General features: G+C 47.5%; 2 protein-coding genes across 2 annotated transcripts; one reads left to right on the forward strand and one right to left on the reverse strand.

Moving 5' to 3' along the window:
• Positions 1-3,093: 3,093 nt before the first annotated feature.
• MPHOSPH10 (M-phase phosphoprotein 10) lies at positions 3,094-13,424 on the reverse strand. Its single transcript, XM_063313919.1, has 11 exons — positions 13,303-13,424; positions 11,857-12,529; positions 10,493-10,653; positions 9,475-9,655; positions 9,149-9,290; positions 8,897-8,964; positions 7,886-8,023; positions 7,047-7,157; positions 6,653-6,760; positions 5,235-5,462; positions 3,094-3,279 (listed from the first exon to the last, which is right to left on the reverse strand). Exons 1-11 carry the CDS (start codon positions 13,398-13,400, stop codon positions 3,133-3,135), a joined length of 2,055 nt encoding a protein of 684 aa, XP_063169989.1. The 5' UTR covers positions 13,401-13,424; the 3' UTR covers positions 3,094-3,132.
• Positions 13,425-14,145: 721 nt separating this feature from the next.
• Positions 14,146-20,256, forward strand: MCEE (methylmalonyl-CoA epimerase). The gene is made up of 3 exons (XM_063314223.1): positions 14,146-14,262; positions 18,384-18,709; positions 19,876-20,256. The coding sequence occupies exons 1-3, from the start codon at positions 14,202-14,204 to the stop codon at positions 20,026-20,028; spliced, it is 540 nt and encodes a 179-aa protein (XP_063170293.1). The 5' UTR covers positions 14,146-14,201; the 3' UTR covers positions 20,029-20,256.
• Positions 20,257-21,266: the final 1,010 nt, after the last annotated feature.

The raw sequence follows: 21,266 nt of genomic DNA on the forward strand, positions 1-21,266 counted from the left end.
TTTCCAACCTTTGGTTTTCACACTGAACACTGAAAATGGTTCTTCCATTACCCCGAGCCTTCAGCTGGAACTCACAAGGCGCACCAGAAACGCAAAATCGAAGAGGGAAAGCAAAACTATAAACAGTCCATGCAGCGGTGGCAGTTCAGAACGAGTAGATTAAAAACTTGCTTCCTTGCATCGGGCCCCAGTACCTGTTCCATGCCGGAATCCCTACTGCATTTTGCAAAAATAGTAACAGTGCGGTGGTGGCAAAGGAGCCCTGGGTGGAAACGCACCGCAGGTGAGCAATGCAGTGGAGGGCGCAGGCATGCCCACGCAACGGTGCAGTTAAAACGAGACCCGCGCCAGCTGGCAAAAATTTCATTCAAAAATGCAGATACCCGCGAACTGCGCAGGCGCAGCGCAACAAGCTCCCGGGTGCGCTGGAGGCCTCTTTGCCGGCTCAACGTTCCATCCCGCCGCCAGGCTGTTGCAATCCATCCCAGATCCAGGCATGCAAGAATGATTCTGGAGCGATCGATTCCTTCCAGCCGCCGCCGCCGCCACCAGCAGCACCGCCTTCCCTGGCCAGAAATTAGGGCTGCAAATTCTGAGCTTCTTTTCTCCATATTTAGAGTCCAATCCCTCCAGTTTCAGTAAAAGTAGCTCTTTCTCTCGCCTGCCTGAAATGCATCCAGTTTTTACACTGGACACATAAACTGCACAGTCCTTGCACACTTCTTTTGCACTCTGCTTGCAAGCCCTCTAGTTGAGCGTTTTTTAACCTTGGCAACTTTAAGATGGGTGGACTTCAACTCCCAGAAGTCACCAGCCAGCATGCTTTGAGATGGGTGGACAGCTCCTTTCAGCTGCTCCCCGCCCCCCTTTGCCCAGCATCATCCTATTTTCTAGAACTCCAAGGGAGTCAGGCTACTGCAGATGCACCTTTCGCATTTAGGACAGAACCTGGAGACATCATTGAGTTCAAAGTCTCTGCTGGATTCCCTGGAAGAATCTAGCTGCCTGGCCGGAACGAGATTTTGGAACGGATGCAGGTCTGTTCCTGTACAGGCCTTTGGGGAGCATTTGCATTTGATTGCTCTGTTGGCAGCATCGGGCCCTTTTCTGTGCAAAAAAAATCCCACCCAGTTGCATTGTTCTCCTGCTGCTCCCTGATCCTTCTCTCCATCAATTACAGACCATCTTTTCCATTTTTATTGATGGGGGCCTTACGTTTGCTCCCTATTAGCTGTAAACGCAGCCACTTGCCTTTCCCCAGAAATTTGAAACAAATGCAATTCCAGATTCAGTGTGACTGTTAATTACCCGTGACAGATGCCCCCCAAAGCCAATGTGCAAATAACACATAATTATGCAGCCAGAGAAGGGGGTACAAAAATTATGTATTTAATGCCTTGCTAAATCAATGGCGTTTATTTCAGGTGCTAAATGGCATCTTTTGATAGACTGTCTCCCCACCACCACCACCAGTCTGCTAGAATGCATTAAGGGCATAAAACTTCTTTTCAACCTAACAGGGATAATTGCTGCAAATGATAGGCCTGAAAGGTAATTTTGCAGACTGAATAAGCACCTTGAAGAGTGATAACGATTCCTGGGCTATCTTGCTCGCTTTTAGTCTTATTAAGATGAGGAAATGGTGCTACTTTAACCGGACAAGTTAGAAGGGTCTGTTCTTACAATCAATTAAACTTCTACAAAAGGAAGTTTTTTTTAAAAAAAATCACACGCCAGGATGGGCAACGAAACATAGCAGCTACCCATCTCCCCAGGCGTTTGGAGGAATCCAAGCTCTTGAAAATAAAAATAATAAACCACTTCTTCCTATTCCTCTTGGGCAAGGAACAAATGCCCCAAGCTCCTGATATTCCAGAAGATATTTTACAGCTTCCAACAAATGCAACCAGAAGTGTGGAACAGAGGGTAGATGACTATCTTAAGCTTTCTACCACATCCCCTGATCTGGCTTAAAAAATTAGAATTTATGCAGAAATTTAATATGAATTCTGTTCAGCATAAAAACCACCTGAATCAATGGGTTCACGTCAAAGCATGTCTCCAGTCAGTATTTTCACAACTGGGTCACAACAGAAGGCAGCAAAGAATGCTTGGCTGCTCTTGAAAAAACCCACCGGATGGACTTGGCTCGTTTGGGTGGGAGACCAAAGGCAAGACTGGGAAGGAAAGATAAAAAATAAATCAATCACTTCCATGTTATTGCTGAGAATTGACACTGCCGTGTCCAGGAAGTCATCAGGCTGATCAGACCCAACCTAGTCCCCTTCCAACCCCAGACAGCGTTGGCCCTAATGCTGCTAAGTGGCAATCCTTAGACGAAGAAACATAAACCGTATTTTGTTGTTTAAAAAAAAACAAAGAAATTAGAAGTGCACAAACCCCCAAGTTTGTGCACTTAGGTAATATGAACTTGCATATTCAAAAAGGAATTGTCACACCATCCCTTAACATGATTAAATGGTATCTTGGGGGAAAAAGTACACACGTATAATAAAATGTATTTAAGGATATATAGATGGAAAAGATGTTTATGGTAGGTGGTATCCTTTCACAAATTTTATTAGTAAATAAGGGTAAGAGTCCTCAGGACTACAAAATATTGCAGTCAAAGACTTAATCGCGCAAACTCACATATGATGATGATGGTGTGGGTTGGCTCTTTTTACGGGTTATCTCACTTTTTTTTAGAGGAATTAAAACAATTCATTAACAAATCCTATGTTAAAAAACGGGCGAGTCCTTCAAAAACAAAGCACAGCAAATGAGCGTGAAAAAATGGCCCTGCCAGATGATGGTGCCACAGAGCCAACCTTGGGACAGCTCCCAAGGCTTCTGGTGAGCCCCCAAATCCTTCGTCCCTTTGACAGAGAAATGCTTTGAATCACATGTGGCCAGAGGTGACCACAGGGTGTGGTCACAAAAATCAAGATGGGACACAATACTTTAGATGTGCTCTGCGGACACCCCTGCATATAGCAATGGCTTCAAGAGGAACGGGGCTCCATGCAAGCACATGCACACTCATCAAATGAAGTTAACTGAAAGCAGAGTTTTAAATTACACACACACACACTTATTTTAATTTATACAAAGCAGGGCATGCATAATTTATTACAGCTTTAGCTTCTGGGCAGAGAGTTCTTGCTGCTTTGGTCTTCTCTTGCTTTTCTTGGCATCCTTAATTTGCATTTTCACTTGATCTTGCAACTGAGAAAAGAACGCCTTGGAGGACTTCAAAGCCTTGTCTCCACCGTCATCCTGTAAAGGAGAGGCATTTATTTCGCAAAACTGAAATATGCCAGATGGAAGTACATGAACCATTAAAAAAACAAACAAAAAACAACCCACAATCTCTACATGTAGAGCAATTCGAGCCACACAAGGCTTTCCGGAGGAAAAAGCCCATTTGTATTCGGACTGTAACTAAATAGCGGTGGCAGCTGTTGCGTCAAGCAGTACAATCTTTCTGGCAGCCCAACACCCCCAGAAAGCCTTGGCAGGATCTACACATTCATGCTTCATGCATGCTAATGAGAACGGAGGGCGCGGGCCAAGGGTATCTATGGTTCTAATGGGGGGGAAAGCAAGTCAGTCCTCCTTGAACACATCAATATTCTTGAAATAGCTCCTTCGTAACTGCTGAATCCTTAAAGAAAAAAAAAAGGGGGGGGGGAGGCTGGCCAAAGCCAGAAACTGTTTTACCATCTTTTCAAACAGGAATTTGCAGCACTGCTAAATCAGTCCGAAAGCTCATAGTTTGATTGCAAAGCGAACAGATGGGAATCTCATCCAAGGGCATTCAGAGGATCTGGGACGCGGTCCCTCCCCCGCAAGATCTGGATCATGCCCCCCCCCCCCCCGTTATTGAGAAGAGCCTTGAAGATCTGGCTCTTCACCCAGGCCTTTGGTGAGGGAGAGGGAGACCTCTCGCTTCATCGCGCTGGCCATCCTTTATCTTTTACCCATTTGATTGTAATTTCTTTTAGAGTTGTAAGCCACCCACAACCACTGAAGAGTCGGGCAGCATACAAGTTTGATAGATTATCATCATCATCTTATTGTTCATTTGAGAGCCAGTCTGGTGTAGTGGTAAAGGCAGTGTTGCTCAACCTTGGCCACTTTTAAGTTGTGTGGACCTCAACTCCCAGAATTCCTCAGCCAACCTTGCTGAGTTGAAGACTTGAGTTGAGGCCCTGAAGACCTGAGATGAAGTCCACCCATCTTCAAGTGGCCAAGGTTGAGACACACTGGGTTAAGGCATCCAGCTAGAAACCCGGAGGCACGAAGCCAGCTGGGTGACCTTGGGCCAGTCCCTCTCTCTCAGCCCTGGGAAGGAGGCAATGGCCAACCCCTTCGGAAAAACCTTGCCAAGAAAACTACCCGAATCAGACATGATTGAACAGATATTTTTTTTAAAATGTTCATTTAATGCAGAACCAGCAAGTGAATAGGTGCCTTCTCTCACAAGCTTCTGCCTGCTACTATAACTGGGGATAAAGAGGCCCTGAAGTCACCTCCTCAGCAGGTTCATGACGGCCCTCCCCTCCCAGCCATCTCAAAGGTCACCAAAACCCTTTTGCTGAGAGAGGTTTGAATTTCCGAGTCTCATCCTTTTAGGTCTGTTACTTGTTCGTTTTTTAAAACTCACTTGGATCCTGTTTTGTTAGATTGGGGAGATGCTTTGAGGCTCCACATGAAGCCATACAGGTGTCTTTAGATGCACACCGATGTCCATCAATCTCCCTCTCAAGCAACGGTGCTCAAGGGACATGGATGGGTGAATCCAGCACCCAAGGGATGGGAGGGTGGAAGGTGTCCTCGGCATCTTAACTCTGCTGTTGGACTAGGGGGTCTAGGTGGGAAGCAGGGAAGGTGTAAAATTCCCTTTTCCTTCCCTGCTCCGTTTCACCGGCTGGAAAACTTAAGGAAGAGAACAAAACAGCAGGTTGGTGGCAACAGACGCCATGCAGCGTCGAACGGGAATTCTACTGGTTGTTTGGCCTCCTCGTTTACAATCCTGTTGGATGGCTAAATGGTTTCTGGTTCAGAGCAATTTTGGACCATGATTCCCCCCCTCTCCACCTGTAGAAAACAGCATACCGACCCCTGGCAAACAAAATACTATGAAAATGGAAGCTGCCATGGCTGTGAAGGCATCAAACCGACCAAGCTTTGGGGCTTGAGGGTCCTCAGTCCCACATTGTTGGCCATACCTTCAACAAAGAGGTTCTCCTTTCCTTTGTAAGCTTTTTCAGCTGCGCAGCTGACGCTTTTCTGCTTAACTTGGCGCTCGGTTCCAATTTCTTCTCCAGGACTTTCTGTCGCCTTTCCCTCTCCTTCAGTTTCATGCGCTTCATCAGCTTCTTTTTCCTACGATCCCGTTTTTTATCCGTGGGGGTCTTTTCGGCACCAGTTTTCACATCCCCGCCTTTGTTCTTCTCCTAAAGTCAAGGCGAGTGGAGCACATGGACAGATTGGCAAAACTCATAATTTGGATCCTACGAATCTTGGGAGGCAGCACAGAAATCTGAGCGATGCCCAAGGCCCACCGCTAAGAAGTTTTGCTTTATCCTCAGAGATGTTAGCTGGGGTTATTTCCCAGCCCTCGAGACCCACTGAAGTGACCGGGAAATCATTCAATTCAGGGGAGCAGGCGGATTCCACCCCGCTTCCCCGCACCCCTGCCCTGGATTGTGCCCGGAACTCTCTAATCCAATCTTTCCAATCTGGCATCCTCCAGAAGGGTGGCAACTCCACAGGCCCAGGGCATTTGTTAAGGTGCAAATGTCCCTGCAAACTTTAGAAAAGAGTGGAGGTCTGCAGATAACTACATTCTGATTTGCAAACAGACGAAGGAATGGAATGCAAAGCGGGTACGTTCGTATTTAACATGTGGAGCATATCCCACCCTTACGAGATGGAAGAGAAAATGAAGGATTAAGGGAACCCACACCAACTATTTCTTCTGGCCTGACCATCTGGCAGGCCAGGGTTAAGGATGAGGCTATCCCTAAGTCCTGGGGACACTGTTTTACCTGCAATCTGGTAAACTTATTTTATACGTTATTTCACCGAAGGCAAAGCAGCCCCCGGTGTCAAGAAAAGTAGCAATGGGAGTGTGACTCGAATCAAATGCATTAGCTCCCTCTGACTTCACACCAACCTGGAATGGAATAGGATTCCCAAGGACAGAATTAGCTACAGGTAGTCCTCACTTAACAACCATTTGTTTAGTGATGGTTCGGAATTCCGACAGTGCTGAAAAAAATGACTTGCGACCGGTCTTCACACTTACGACAGTCACAACGTTCCCCCCAGTCACGTGATTGCGGACTGGGCGCTTGGCAACTGGTCCGCATTTATGACCGTTGCAGTGTCCTGTGGTCACGTGATCGCCTTTTCCTACCTTCCCGGCCAACTTCTGGCAAGCAAAATCAGTGGGGAACCGCGTGAGCCACTTAACACCCACGGTGATTCGCTTAACGGCTGCCGCAAAAAGGTCATACAATCGGGCCGTATTCGCTTAACGACCGCTTCACTTAACAACCAAAATACCAATCCCAACTGTGGTCATTAAGTGAGGACTACCTGTAGTGGTAGAGAGCAGGAAAACTCAAGAGGAATGCCACACCTTAATTTCTTCAGGGGCCAGAAGTGCAGCATCGCTAACATGCACCGGAGCAACTTCTTCCATGGTGATTGCTGGGAGATTGGAGACTATTTTAACTTCGGGCACAGGCTACCAGGAAAGAAAAGAGGCGTTTTGCATACGTGTCAACATCACTAAACGATTGCCATCCTAAAAATAAATGCTGTGGAACCTTTGGGGCTAGTAAGACTGCATTGGATCCACACTTATTTAACTGCCATCCTACCGAATTAACTGGGATGGCTTCTGCATAAAAGAATAGAGGTTAAAAGTCTGATAAGGAAACGAGAGGGTATTCTCAACCCTTTTCTACTGAAACATTGAGATTTTATTGATAAAATACTTGCCACCAAATCTGCAGGGACACCATACTTACCGGCTTCGGCATGAAGTGGAAGTTGGACAGGGCATCCAGCTTGACAAAGAGAGAGTCCATCATTTTCCGTATTTCTATATGCTCAGGTTTTTCTTCCTCTTCAGTTTTTTTCTGCATGAGCACAAAGCGGGATTAAGGAGAGCAATTCCCAATTTTTTTTAAAAAAATGCAAGATACCCATAATGCCAAAATACAAGGTTTGCTTTCTTTTACAAAATTATCTGTAGTATTTTACTGCTGAACGTCAAGAAATCAGTGCATATAAAACAGGGTCTGAGAAGGTTTTCAATGTGTATCACCGCAGGTTGCACTTGAGAGCTATTGAGCTATTTCACAAAAATGTAGGATATTGGGGTGCTAATTTTTTTACAAAATCCCAGACATGATTTCTAACCATCATATTGCAAGCTCGTCCAATCCCAATTCATACATAATTCAAGCACAGAGAGGACACAAGCAAGTTCAGTGAAGTCCACTTAAGAAGAATCAGAAATTGACTCACAATTCTTTTTTCCTGCTAACCCACACAACCACATGATCTTCTGTTAATGGACATGCTGTAAAACATTACTTAGAAAACATCTATTTTTCAAAATGCAATTCCAGCTTGCTTTCAGCAATTGTTCTAGGGGAGAACTGGGGAATAGAAAGCTGCAATTGCTTCCTTCTCAAATTTTCTGCTCCCTCCGGTAACCATCACAACAAGCTCATCACTTCTAAATGGGCTCAGAGGGCACCCAGTTATTGCCACCAAGGACTGGGCCTTCAAGTAGAAATAAATAAAACAAACCGCTTCAGCAGAGGTGTGTCCTGGATTTCGGATATAGACAACAACACACCTGGTTCAGTTTCAAATATTCTTGCTCATAAATTTCAGCCAGACTCAATTTGCTTTTCTCGTGATCCAGAGTCAAACGCTTCTTATACTCAAATGGATCTTCTTTCGGTTTTTCTTTACGGACCACATCATCCCAAGCCTAAAACCACAAAACGTTAGAATGATATGCCTGTTGTTGTTTTTTTTAAAAAAGAAAAGAAACGCCAGAGCAATACCAGTTGTAGGCAGCAACGACCATCTCCCTTTGGGTCAGTTTCACATTTATGCAATTCTTTCTAGAGTAAGCCACAAAATGAGATCACAAAATTCCAGGAGTAAGAACACAAATATTTTTACGATGTAAAAAGATTCTTTTTAAAAAAGTGGAGCCAGAATGATGAAAACTTGACAACCTTTTAACCCTGAAGCACCAGCTCATTTCCTTAGAAAAATTCCACAGCAAGAGAATCCTAAGGGCTCTTAAAAGGCAGGAAAGCCGTTTTCTCCAACACCTTCAAGGAAGGTCATCTACAACCCAGGTAACCTGAAGAATTGCAAACCAGCACCACGACATGCTGTGGTGGCGGAATGGACAGATCCCTCTCCCAAACAGCAAACAGGTAGTCCTTGACTTACAACCATTCATTTAGTGACTATTTGAAGTCACAACGGTGCTAAAAAAGTAACTTACGACTGGTCCTTACTGACGGCCATCACAGTTTCCCTGCGGCCACGTGATCAAAACTCAGGCACCTGGCAACCGCATGTATTTACAACAGTTGCAGCAGCCCAGGGTCACATGATCGCCATTTGCAACCTTCCCAAGGGGCTTCCAACAAGCAAAGTCAACGGGGGAAGCCGGATCCGCTTAATGAACACGTGATTCACTTAACGACCACAGCAAAAAAGGTCATAAACTTGGGCACGACTCACTTAATGACTGCCTCACTTAGCAACAGAAGTTCCGGTCCCAATTGTGGTTGTAAGTCGAGAACTGCCTGTAGTCAAGAGAAAGACAGCTGTTTTTATTCACCTGATCTTTTATCCTTCTCTTGATAATCTCTTCCAGCTCAAGCGTTGTTTCTTCTGTGACCATAGGAGCTGAGAACACAAAAAGACCCAGTGAGATTTAACAGCATCCTTTCCGAAAATAACCAGATCGTGGACCCTTCTTGGCCAGGAACCACCACCATTCCTGGCTATCAGCCAAACAGCTCCCCCCCCGGCACATTCCTCCTCCGGAGCGTTTAAGAGCGAGCACGCCTGGGCTCAGTCAAAGGGTTACCCATCCGGACCGCGTGGTCAAAAAGCAGCATTTCCTCCAGAAGGCTGTTCTCCGGTCTCTTCTGCCCCGTAATTTCGCCTTTCAGCTGCCACGGCTTCTCCGTCAGCAGCTCCTCTTCGAGGGATTTAATCTTTTCGCTCATCTGTAAGGGAACAATCTCTCAGTGGTCAATTCTAAAGACGCGGACATCTCCACCCCCCTCTTGTTCCTTCCCCATTCTCTCGCTTTTTTCTTTCCGCCTGAAGATTCCGCCTCTGCTGTAAACAAGATTCTTCCAGGCAGCAACGTAAATGCGTTCGGGTCGCGCGCCTGACACACAAGTTCACCTTTTCCTGTCTCTTCTCAAAGGAAGATTTCATTTCGGGGGACTTGTTGGACTTTTCCCGGAACGCGGGGGTTTCTTCTTCCATGTCACTGTCAGAGGGCAAGGTGAACGTCACTCTTTTCGAAGGCTCTTTGTTTTTCCCATTTTCGATCTGTCTGATTCCACCCGTGTCCTCAGTGCTCCTATTCAACAACAGGGTAAAAAAAGGAACTTTGTTAGGCATGTATTTCTTACCAAAGCTCTCCAAAGTATCTACAAACTTCAGCTTGCTAGGGTGCTAAACAGAACGCCAAAAGAGGAAATTTCATGATCCCACATATAGAATTCCCCTTGAGAAGGGGGAAATACTACAGGTGGTCCTCGATTTATGACCATTCATTCAGCGACGGCCCAAAGTTACAACGGCCTTGGAATGGGTGCTTTATGGCCTGTAAAGCACTTCCGAGTGTTGCAAAAAGTCGCACACCGCCCCACGGCCACATGACCGCATTTTGGGTGTTTGGCAACTGGCTCGCATTTACGACCGGTGGTAGCATCCCACGGTCACGTTTTGCGACCTTTTCTGCTGTTTTCAAAAAAAGCACCCATTGGGGAAGCTGGATTCCCGTAACAACCATGTTGATTCACTTAATGACCACCATAAAAATGGTCATGACCTGACTTACGACCGCAACGACTTACTGATGGAAATTCCGGTCCAGATTGTGGTCATAAATTGAGGACCACCTGTATTTCACAGGATGACATTCTCAACCCCACGCCTTCCACTGTGCTGAATTTCAGTGCGCACAATTCCCAGCCCAACACATGAAGGAAGAGAACAACAGGACCTCAGATACCACTTTCCTGTTTGTGTAATAAAATGAGTTTATCTCAGAAGAACTTTTAGATGCAGACATCACCAGGACAACGGCCCTAACTTCTGAGAGGACTTACAGAGGTCGCCCTATAAATGCATCAGGGCTTCAGAATTCCTTCTTAAAGTACTAGAGCTGTGCCCTTAGATACCAGCCACGTACTCAGGAGCACTCCCAGCGCTGTCGTCGTCTTCTGCTTCTTCTACTTCCCCTTCCCCGCTCTGGATGTTTTGGTCATCTTCCTGTTCATCCACGGGACCGCTGTCGCCATCCACAGGATCAAAGTAATCTTGATATTTAAGATCACGAGCACTTTTAATTGCCTGAGGAAGGAAAAAACGGAGGCCAACGGGCAGCTGAATTTTGAACGCACTGGAACGACTGAGAGCCGTGCGTTCTCAAAGTAAGCGGAATGGATCTAGAGTTTGCTAGAGGACTTTCCAGTAAGAGTCCATTCTGCTTCAAAGTGTGCAATACCTGGATGGAAACAAGCCAGAACTTGTTTGACAAATCTCCACACATCATTTTCCTTCCTCCTGTTCTACCTACAAGCTCCCACCAGTGCATGCAGCCAGGCGTTAACTCCCAAGAGGCCTACTAGCAATCTGCAGCGAATCCAAACACCTTGCCAACAATATATACACCCACATTTATCTGAATATCAACGATCGGCCTCGCTTAACAATTTCTTGCCACCCCACTCTTTTTGCAGCAGCCTCGTTATCTGAACCTAGGAACGAAGTGCCTTAAGCGGCTGGTTCTGAAAAGGAAGGGAACCAAGCAGCAAATCTCTCCTGAAAATGGCGCCCTCGACAACGTTTACTGCACTGTCAGTCCTGTGTCTATTTCCAGCTTCAACTCCTGTCCCATTTTCTTCTTGGGGCTCCTGACCTACCTGATCTCGAGGGAGAAATGGTAGGGTGACGCTACCTGGAGCAAGCATCTGAAGGTTGGAATGAGTCATGCTGTCCCTCGACCACACACGGGAAGGGTTGGGACAGACATAAGGTTACCCAGGCTATGAAAATATTACAGGCAGTCTTTGTTCGGTGACCGCAACTGGGACTGGCAATTCGGTCGTTAAACAAAGCAATCGCTAAGTGAAACCACGACTGTGCTTCTGATCTTACTTCAGGTTTCCTTTGCTTTACAGTCGTCAATGTGAGGATTGGCCGCAAAGTGACTTTTTCACCACCGCTGCAACTGCAAATGGACACTGAACAAGACACTTGCTAAACGAGGACTACCTGTGTAAGGACAATTGCGCAGAAATGTCTAGCAGACCCTGGCAACTCCTTAGTCTGGGGAGGCAGGAAGTGTGCCTGAATTTTGCTAGGTATAAGTTGACCTGGAGAATGGTTTCGATAGGCTTTCAAGATTCTGGGGTTTTTAAAATAAAGATTTTTCCAGAAATGGTATTTGCTTCCCAAGTTTGCCTGCCTCAAAGGGCTTCAAAACAATGTCGCCTTTAAGAGCAGACTAAGTTTTACCTTACAGGAACACAATATTTTCCCCCAAGCCCTTACCTTCTTCTTCATCACTCCAAACTCTTCTTCCTCCTCCTCCTCATCTTCAGAGAGAATCTCTTCAAAATAATCTATTCCTTCGCTGTCGCTGTCTCGGTTTCCTTCTCTCTCCTCCACCTCCAAAGCGGCCTCCATCTCGGAGAGTTTGAAAAATCTGTCATCCACCAAGGACTCTTCCCCCGTCTTTTTCATGACGTCCTTTGACTTTCGGGTTGGCTGCTCTAACTTTTCGATATCAAAGTCCAGGTCCGAATCCTCGTCACTGAAGTCACCGCTGTCGGCTGCTCCCAAACGGCTTCTCTTTCTGTCGGGCCCGCCTTCCTCCTCCTCTTCGCTGTGGCCGCTGCTGCGGCCAGATTCCTCCTCCGCCTGGTCCTCCACATCTGTCTCCCCCCCGTCTCCCCCCCCAGACTCGTCCTCCCCAACCTCTGGGAGGAGGGAGAGTGCCCCCTTTACCCCATCCTCTACGTTTCGAGCAACTGCCTTCTTCAAGGGCCCGAGGACAGCGTGATTCTGGAGCTCCAGCTGCTGCCAGATCTGTTCTTCGTCAAAGTTCTCGATCACCAGCTCTTTCAAAGGACTTCCCGCCGCGGCCCCCCCGCGAAGGGCGTGGTGGAAGTCATACAATGCTTTGGTCAGGGCGACGAAGTCGGCAGCGAGTCCATCTTGGACACTGGAAGGCAAGGAGGGTAGGTTACGGGCCGCTCGTCACAGCGAGATTCGTCGCTTCTTTAAATCCAGTTGATCCCCCCTAACCTCACTTCCTGGAGCTCGCCAACTTTTACCTTTACTTTTTATGTTTTTGTCGATTTTGTCATTTGGTTGTTGTGAGCTGCCCAGAGACACTGAGAGTTGGGCGGGGGACAAACAGGTTTAATAAACCCTTGTTATTATTTTATATTTTATTGAATCTATTGCAATTGCTTTGATTGTTGTGAGCCACTAGGGTCATTGAGAGTTGGGCTGCAAACAAGTCCAATCAATTATTAGTATCAATATTTTTATGTTTTGTTGATTTTATTGCAATTTCTTTGATTGTTGTGAGCTGCTTAGAGTCATTGAAGAGTCAGGAGGCAGACAAGTTTACTAAATCGTTATTATTACTATTATTTTCCAAGGAAGGAAACGCACCAGCCCCACAGGGGGATCTGGACCCTCCTTTGACTCCCCATGCAAAAGGCGCCCCTCCTTCCCCAACTGGGCGCCCTCTGGGCTGCACCTGGCGGATCCCCACCTGGCAGCCAAGGCTCGGCCGGGAGAGGGCAGCCGGCGCGGGTGCTTGGCCGGAGGAGCCTCTCCTCCCGCGGGCCCGGCCACCCCCAAGCCGCCGTCCTCCAAGAGGGTCCCTGTCTGCCCCGCAGGCTGGCTGGGAGCGATGGGAGCTGTTGTGCAACAGCTCGGGGGAGGGCTGACCCCGACCGCCCCCGCCGCTCAGCGCGTCTCTACCTGAGGAACCGCTCGGGGCGACCCGCGGCGGCGCCCAGCACCTCCAAACACGTGTCCAGCCGCTGCGCCGGAGACCCGGCTGCCGTGGGAACTGCCATGCCTCTCTCGCGCCTCGGCGCGTCCGTCCCCAAAGCGGCCCGCCCGGCAACGAGCGCTCCGCGGAGAAAGGTTCCGCCGGGAAAAAGGGTCCGGGGGAGGTTCATGCTGGCTGGGGAATTCTGGGAGTTGAAGTCCACCCATCTTAAAGTTCCCAGGGTTGAAAAATACAGTGCTACAGGCACTCTTTCAGTCTGCAGTTTAGTCTCCCAGCCAGCACTGGGAGGATCTGTTTGCCCCCCATGATTATCTGTAGACCTCCTTCAAATAAAATCAGCCTTGCCCGGCCAGGTGCCCCCCCATTTATCTTAGACTACAATTCCCATGCTCCCCTCCAGCAGAAGCATGCATTTGGGAGGATGGGCCCTTGCAGTCCAACATCCCCGAGCCCACCAGGTGGGCAACGTTTTTCCTAGGGAAATGGGGTGGAGGGTCTATTTGGCAGGGAGGAGTTTGCAATGGGCGTGAGTCCCGTACTAGGACAAACTAGGAACAGTTGCCTACACGGCCTGATTAGGAGTTTCTTACATGGAAAGATTTTTAGCTTTTTTTTTCCCCTTAAACTTCCCTTTTAAAAAATGTTAAAACACGTCCGTGAAAGTGGTAGGTATTTGGGGGAAGCCTTGAAAGAAGGGATAGCGCTAGGACCCAGCGGCGGCTCTTCCCTACTTCCCCGAGCTCGGCGAGCGACGGCTGTTCTTCCGCCTTCTCTCGCCACCACAGCCTTTTTGACCCTGCTGCGACGCCGTTGCCCGTTCTCTCTTTGGCTTCACTGCGGCTACAAGGCTGAGGTTCTGCACGAGATGGCCAGCCTGGCCGTGCCAGGGATAAAGATGGCAGCCCCCAAGTGGAAGCTGGTGGCAGGTACCTGCTGGGGAAGGAGGGGGACTGGGAGGTGGAGAGGCGCTTTCCGAATGAGCCCCCTTTACTGCATTGGTGGGTGGGGTTTTTGGCCGACTTTGCATGCGTGCATTGGTGCTTGGACGTGTGCAGGACGGGATGCAATTCCTTGCCCTTGGCTGGAAGGCATTCTAGGGGTAGGCTGGCCCTGCACATGGAGGCTCCATTGCAACCTGTATATATGGCTCTTTATACGTGGCTGCTTTGGGAAGACCACGTGTTGTCGTTACTCCTGCAAGTAGGGAGAAGTCAGCCTGGTGCGGTTTCTGCGGGCAGGCGATATTCGTTCTGCAGCAGCTTCTCAAAGAGAGCAGCTTCATCTTTTTGCATGAACGAGAGTTGCTAGGCAGTGTTTCTCAACCTCGGCAACTTTGAGACGTGTGGACGCCAACTCCCAGAATTGGAGTTGGGTGGGGAATTCTGGGAGTTGGCGTCCACACGTCTCAAAGTTGCCGAGGTTGAGAAACACTGTGCTTTAGAGTTAAAGGGGTTGTACTTGATTAATCCAAGGCTCCCCTTCTCTGGTCCTGGCGACTTTGCTGCAGTGACCCCCCTCCCCCATTTGCAAGGCCTCCCCCTTGGAGGAACTTGTAGCTATTTCTTTGCCAGCTTCCAAATTGTAAAGACTTCCTTGCACAAGGTTGCGCGTGGAGATTGCTGCTGCTGCTGTCTACTATTTAGTATTAAGCCATTCGCTCGGAGGCTTGTAAAACGTCTTGAGACTGAAACGTCCGGACCCCGAAACGACTCTCCTGCCCTGTTTCACATTCAGCGATGATCCTTTCCTGGCTGGATCCCTTCCCGGAAGGTGGCAAGAGCCGTGCCAAAGTGACGCCGGAAAGTTTCGAGCCAGGCGCGTTTGGCTCTCAAAACGCTTTGCAAACCTCTGTTGTTGTTTCTGGTGCTGGTGTACCGATTTTGTATGTTGTACCCTGTCGCAACCTCGTGGGTGTTTACAGAGAAAAGTGAGTTAGAAGTAGAGTGAACCAATGAGTTTTGCACCAAAGGTTCCCCTGGCCTATTTATTTATTGCCTTTGAGTAAATGTTGACTCCTGGTGGGCACGTGGCTGCCGTTTTACCCCTCTGCAACCCGCTTTCCTTCAGGCTCCCTAGACATAAAGGACAGGGTTATTTGCCTTCCATTTCTAACCACAGTGGTGAAGTGGGAGTGGGTGGGGGGGATAATTGGATGGAGCCACCTTGGGGAAACAGAGACTGCATCTTTCAGCGTTGATGGTGAAAGCTTTCCACTTGCAAAAAAAAAGCAATGGGGGATCCCGTGATTCGCTTAACAACTACGTGGTTTGCTCAACGCCCACTGTGATCCGCTTAATGACCGCCGCAAAAAGGTCATAAAATTGGGTTGGATTCACTTAATGACCGCATTGCTTAGGAACTGAAATTCTGATCCTAATAGTGGTTGTTAAGCGAGGACTACCTGTAACCATCTTCACTCCTTCTGCAAATGTTCTTGGGTGCACCTGTAGAAGCCTCTCCTTTATCCTGAGCCCTTTGCCCAACAATTGCATTAGGACTAGCTGCCTTCCAGGGTTACAGGATGCTGGGGGGGTCTCTGTCTATGCTCATTTCATAAACAGCAGCAGCGGTAAGTGATCAAGCTATACCCAGCTGTTTGGGAGATAATCCTGCCCTGCCACTGTGCTGGCTGGAGCCGATGGGAATTGTGATCTACAACATTGGGATGCCCCCAGTTGTTTGGTGTTGATCAACCTTCTCATCTTTTTTTTGCTTCCTGAATTAAAAAGCTCCCTTCCCCCCACCCCACTGTAATAATAATTGATTAAATGTATATGCTGCCCTGACTCCCAGCAGCTCTGGGCAGTTTACAAATTGCTGGAAAACATTAAAACAAGAAGAACAAAGGTGGCAGAGATAACAAACCCAGATAGGAATCATCACCATCTGCCTATCCCAAGTCCTTGGGAAGGACTCGATAGGTGGGCAAAAATTCCAATCCCAGTCTAAACATCGGGCTGACTGTGTGACCAACCATAACATCAGCTAACATTTAGGACAGTAGGAAACTGCCAAGACTGAATTTTTAATGCACTGCATAATTATTCTGTTGCTGTGATCCTTCCAATAATCCAGTAAATAATAAACCGCTTGTCATGCTTGTCTATGACTTGTGGCAGGTCCAGCAGGCACATTCTTAGTTTCTTCCCGCATCCCTGCAGCCCAGTCTCTTTCTGCTGAATCCAGCCTACAGCTAGGTTGGCAACCTGTTTAAAAGTCGAGCAACGATTCTGATTTCTTTCATTTCAGCCTAAAGAGGATGGCGGGAACCAGCTGCCTTTGTGGCCAGAAGAAATCCTAGAGCGTGGTACCCGCCCCAGCCTTAATGTGGGGTGGAAAAATGGGCTCGTTGATTCCTATTTGCATTTTAGCACATTTGTGAAAGTGAAGCATCAGGCATTTTGCAGCGTGCTTAACAGCTGGGGAGAGAAATGCTAAGGATTTTCTCCTGTGAAACAATAGACGTAGTATAGGACATCTGGGAATTTCCGACTTGGATACAGGATCCACCCTTTTCAGAAGGAAGCCGGGCTCCATAATTCTGAAAAGTTTGATATTTGGTGATTGAGGGTGTAACCTGGTGTCTACATTCTTGACATTCATGTAGCATTTTCAACAATATTTTCAAGCGCTTCTCTCATAAGTCAGCCTTTTCAGTTAGAACAGCATCATTATGATCCATTTTCCAGATGGGAAGACCGAGGAGAAGAAAAACATGAATGGCCATTGAGGAAGCTCATGGTGCAGGATAAATTTGAACCAGGGACCACCTGATTCTTAGCTCCATTTATCTGGAGTGGACATCCTATATCTACTTTATTTTCTCCCTGGGAGTAAGTCCCATTGAATTCCTTTCTGAGTAGACTCAAGACTGCAACTGTTTAACAGACCTTTCTGCATCAAACACCCTCAGTGTAAAAGAAAAAAGAAAAACCAGGATAAATTATTTGCACTTGTAAAGCACTCTGGGGTTTTAAGAATAAAAAAGTGTTACAGGAATATTTTAAATAATAAACAAGTAGAGCGTAATAAGGAATGTGAATTATGTTCCCTAATGTTAATTAATAATACATGAATAATGTTTCTCAGGACTGGAGCAGAAGGGAAAATGAACCCTTTGTAGAGGCAGACATGTTAAGAAAAGCCCCCGTGGACCTCCTGCCTCGCTTCTGTTGGGGGGCGGGGAATTGAAAGGCAAGACTTTAAAGGGCAAAACAGACCCTCAGCATATTTTCCTGGATGGTAAGAATCAGTTTGCTAACTGACAGGAGGACCACACAGGTAGTCCTTGACTTACGACCACAATTGGCACTGGAACGTCTGTCAGTAAGTGATGTGGTTGTTAAGTGAGTCGTGCCTAACTTTACGACCTCTTTTGCGGCATTCATTAAGCGAATCCAGCTCCCCCGTTGATTTTGCCTGTTGGGAGCTGGCTGGGAAGGCTGCATATGGCGATCACGTGACCCCGGAATGCTGCAACCATCATAAATACACCCTGGTTGCCAAGCACCCGAATTTTGACCATATGACCGCAGGGACCTGCAACGGTCATAAGGGCAAGGACCAGTCACAAGTCGCTTTTTTCAGCACCATCTTAACTTTGAACAGTCGTTAAGCAAATAGTTGTAAGTCGAGGACTACCTGTAAAAATATCGTGCCTTGTAGCTGCCCTGGAAAAAACCTTGCAGGGGTCTCTGCTCAACCGTTTGCAAGGTCTGGACTGCTGATGTTCAAAGCCAAGACCCCGAGTGCAGCCCAACTGCGGCTGCCCTAATTTTCAGGCCTGGAGGAGGAGCGAAGGCTGTAGAACGTGGCGGGGAGACGGGACGACCCCCCCTGCTGCCTGCCTTCTCACCCGTACCTGGGATGCCGGAGTATCTCTCTGCATGTCTGAAGGCCGCCATTCTTCATCCGAGGAGTTACGGTCCTTCACATCTCCAGGGCTCCGTCTGGTACCCTGCGGGTGCAGAAGATCATGACGCCCAGCATTCCTGGCCCCACGCGTCTGCGGGGTGCTGGCGTAGGACGAGTGTTTTTATTTTTTCAGGACTGTTCGCCCATCTGCGCTTGAGGGCCCCGGCGGCAAGGTGGCTCTCGGACCAGGCGGTCCCCCAGCCCTTGTGGAACTTGGGGCGGCTCAACCACGTGGCCATTGCTGTGCCCGACCTGGGAAAAGCCTCTGCGCTGTACAGGGACGTGCTGCGAGCCCGAGTGAGTGAGGTCGTTCCCCTCCCTGAGCACGGGGTCTACACGGTCTTTGTGGAGTTGGGGAACACGAAACTGGAGCTTCTTCACCCCCTCGGAGACAAGAGCCCCATTGCTGGCTTCCTGCAGAAAAACAAGGCTGGAGGGATGCATCACATCTGTCTTGAGGTATTTTGTCCTCTGGATTCGTTCCAGACCAAAGAGATTATTTTGAGCAAAATCTGCTTTAGAAATAGGTACGTTCATCAAGGCGAAGGTGTCCGGTGTCTTCGGGATCCTGAAAACGGACTTCCTTGATTTACAACCATTCGTTTAATGACCGTTTGAAGTTATGGCGGTGGTGAAAAAAGTGACTTGCGACCGGTCCTCACACTTACAACCATTGCAGTGGTCACATGATCAAAATTCAGGCGCTTGGCAACCCCTCACCCCCTTGGCATGTGTTTACGACAGCTGCAGTGTCCCCAGGGTTACATGACTGCCATTTGCAACTTCCCAGCCAGCTTCTGACAAGCAAATTCAATAGGGGAAGCCGGATTCGTTTAATGACCATGCAATCTGCTTAATGACCATGGCAAAAAGGCTGTAAAAATCCATCATGACTCACTTAACGACCGCATTCCTTAGCAACAGACGTTCCGGTCCCAATTGTCATAAGTTGAGGACTACCTGTATTTCTTTAATTTGCTTTTCAGGCAGAGAGGAGGAAAGATGAGGTAGAGAGTTCCAGATGTCACTGAACTGCCATCCCCAGCCTTGCTCACTGGGAGTTGTATTTTAGGAACATCTGGGGGCCCAGAGGTTTTTCATTCCTGTTTTAAGAAGTCACCCCTCTATTTCTCACGAAGAACTCTTCACAAAGCAAAGTTTGTGGATCCACTATAAGGTTCCAACATTCATCAAACTCATTTGGGTTTGTTTTTGAAATGCAAACTGTTTGGATCCATTGTGTTTTATTTACTGATCGTTCATTTATTCATTTAGTTGCAGCTGTTTAAACACTACCCAATTCCCAAAGTTCAGGGCAGTTTACAAGAATCATAAAGCAAAAACTGGTATAAAACTCACCACCCACCGACCTCAAGTCCGCAAAATGGTGCAGCACAGCCAGCAGAGATCAGAATAGAAAAAGATCTATAAAACAGCAATGCAGCTTTACCTGTTGGTCAAAAAGCAGCAATTGCAGAAGCCCACCCAGTTGGATTTGATGTTAATCCCACCGGGCTTCAATTCTATTCCTGAAGAAAAATATTCAGCGACAATCTGATTTCGGGCATATTAGGGCAATATCACCCAACCACCCTCTTTAAATGCATTTCCTTTTTTTTTCCTAGGTGGACAACATCACCAACGCCATAGAAGAGCTGAAAGGGAAAAGGATCCGTGTGCTGAGCGATAAACCCCAGATCGGGGCTCACGGAAAGCCCGTGGTTTTCCTTCACCCCAAAGACTGCGACGGGGTCCTGGTAGAACTTGAGCAAGCCTAGGAGAAGGGGATTCACCCCACGTTGCTCGAGCAGAGCCCTCCGTGGCACATACGTGGGGTGCTCCAGCTGCGCTCTGGGGCTGCCCATAACTTCGGAGCTTCTTTTGAAGGGGCATGTGCAGGATTGCAGGGGAGCAGGGACAGAAATCCATGCCACAGAAGGATCCAGTTCATCGGTGGGCAGGCCTTGGGATGCACCCCAATAAACAAATACCAGCGTAACAGGAAACACGGAAGTGGGAATTCACACGTAGAATCACAACTTACGATTTAGGACAAAAGAGCATTTGTGGGAATGTAACAGCCAGAAGAAAAGATGGTGTGTCTGTGTGTGTTTTGAATGTTTGAGCCAACTTACCAACCCACTGTCGTCTTTAGGGCCTCCATTTGTGTTCCTTGGGTCATATATTTGCTTAGTCGGCTTTTTTATGTTCCCCCTCTTGCATTGCAACTCTGGGATATAATTTTACATCCATTTGATAGAAAACGGTTTTGAAATCTATCCCTTTCTGTTTGCAAGTGAGAAAGCGGGAGACCAGAAGAGCTTTGCAGGCGCTTTCCTCCGTAATTGCTCTGGTATTCCCTTAAGAAAACACGAAGCCTCTTTACTTTTTTGCTTTCCGTATTCTGAGGCCTCTTGGAGTATCACTTAATAATGAGGTAGTGGTGGTTGTCACCAACATGCTCTCAAGTCGCCTGGGCTCTGTGGTTGCCTTTTTGGTGCGCTTGCAAAGATGTGGGTATGAAAAGAAAAAAATATATATATACACACACACACACAAAATATATATACAGTATCTACAGTGTATATATATTTATGGAATATATATATTTCTTCCATACATACATACATACATGGAAGAAACAAGAGTCTTTAAACTTTTAAATAATTCAGCTGCTGGCACTAAGAATTATTTCTAGTTCTTGCACCTCCTCATAATTTCAAATCATCTGAGTTACCAATGAGCAATTAAAAATCAGATTTTTTGTTGTTACTTATTCCAACCTGTTCAACCAGTGAAGAAACTTGTGGCTGCTCCAAAATGAGCCGGGAGATTTTCCAGCTGTAATTGAAAGCGCGGCCCTTTGTGCTTTGCCCCAAGCCTACTTCCAGCCTATGTCAGGAGGGGCTGACAGATGATTAGAACCACAAGGTCTGAAAATGCTTCCCAACATGGCTGAGCAAATTGCAGAAACTAAGATTGGGTGCAAAGGGTGAATGTTTTCATGGTAGACGAT

This window comes from Candoia aspera, chromosome 13 (assembly GCF_035149785.1).
Source record: "Candoia aspera isolate rCanAsp1 chromosome 13, rCanAsp1.hap2, whole genome shotgun sequence".
Taxonomy (NCBI): domain Eukaryota; kingdom Metazoa; phylum Chordata; class Lepidosauria; order Squamata; family Boidae; genus Candoia; species Candoia aspera.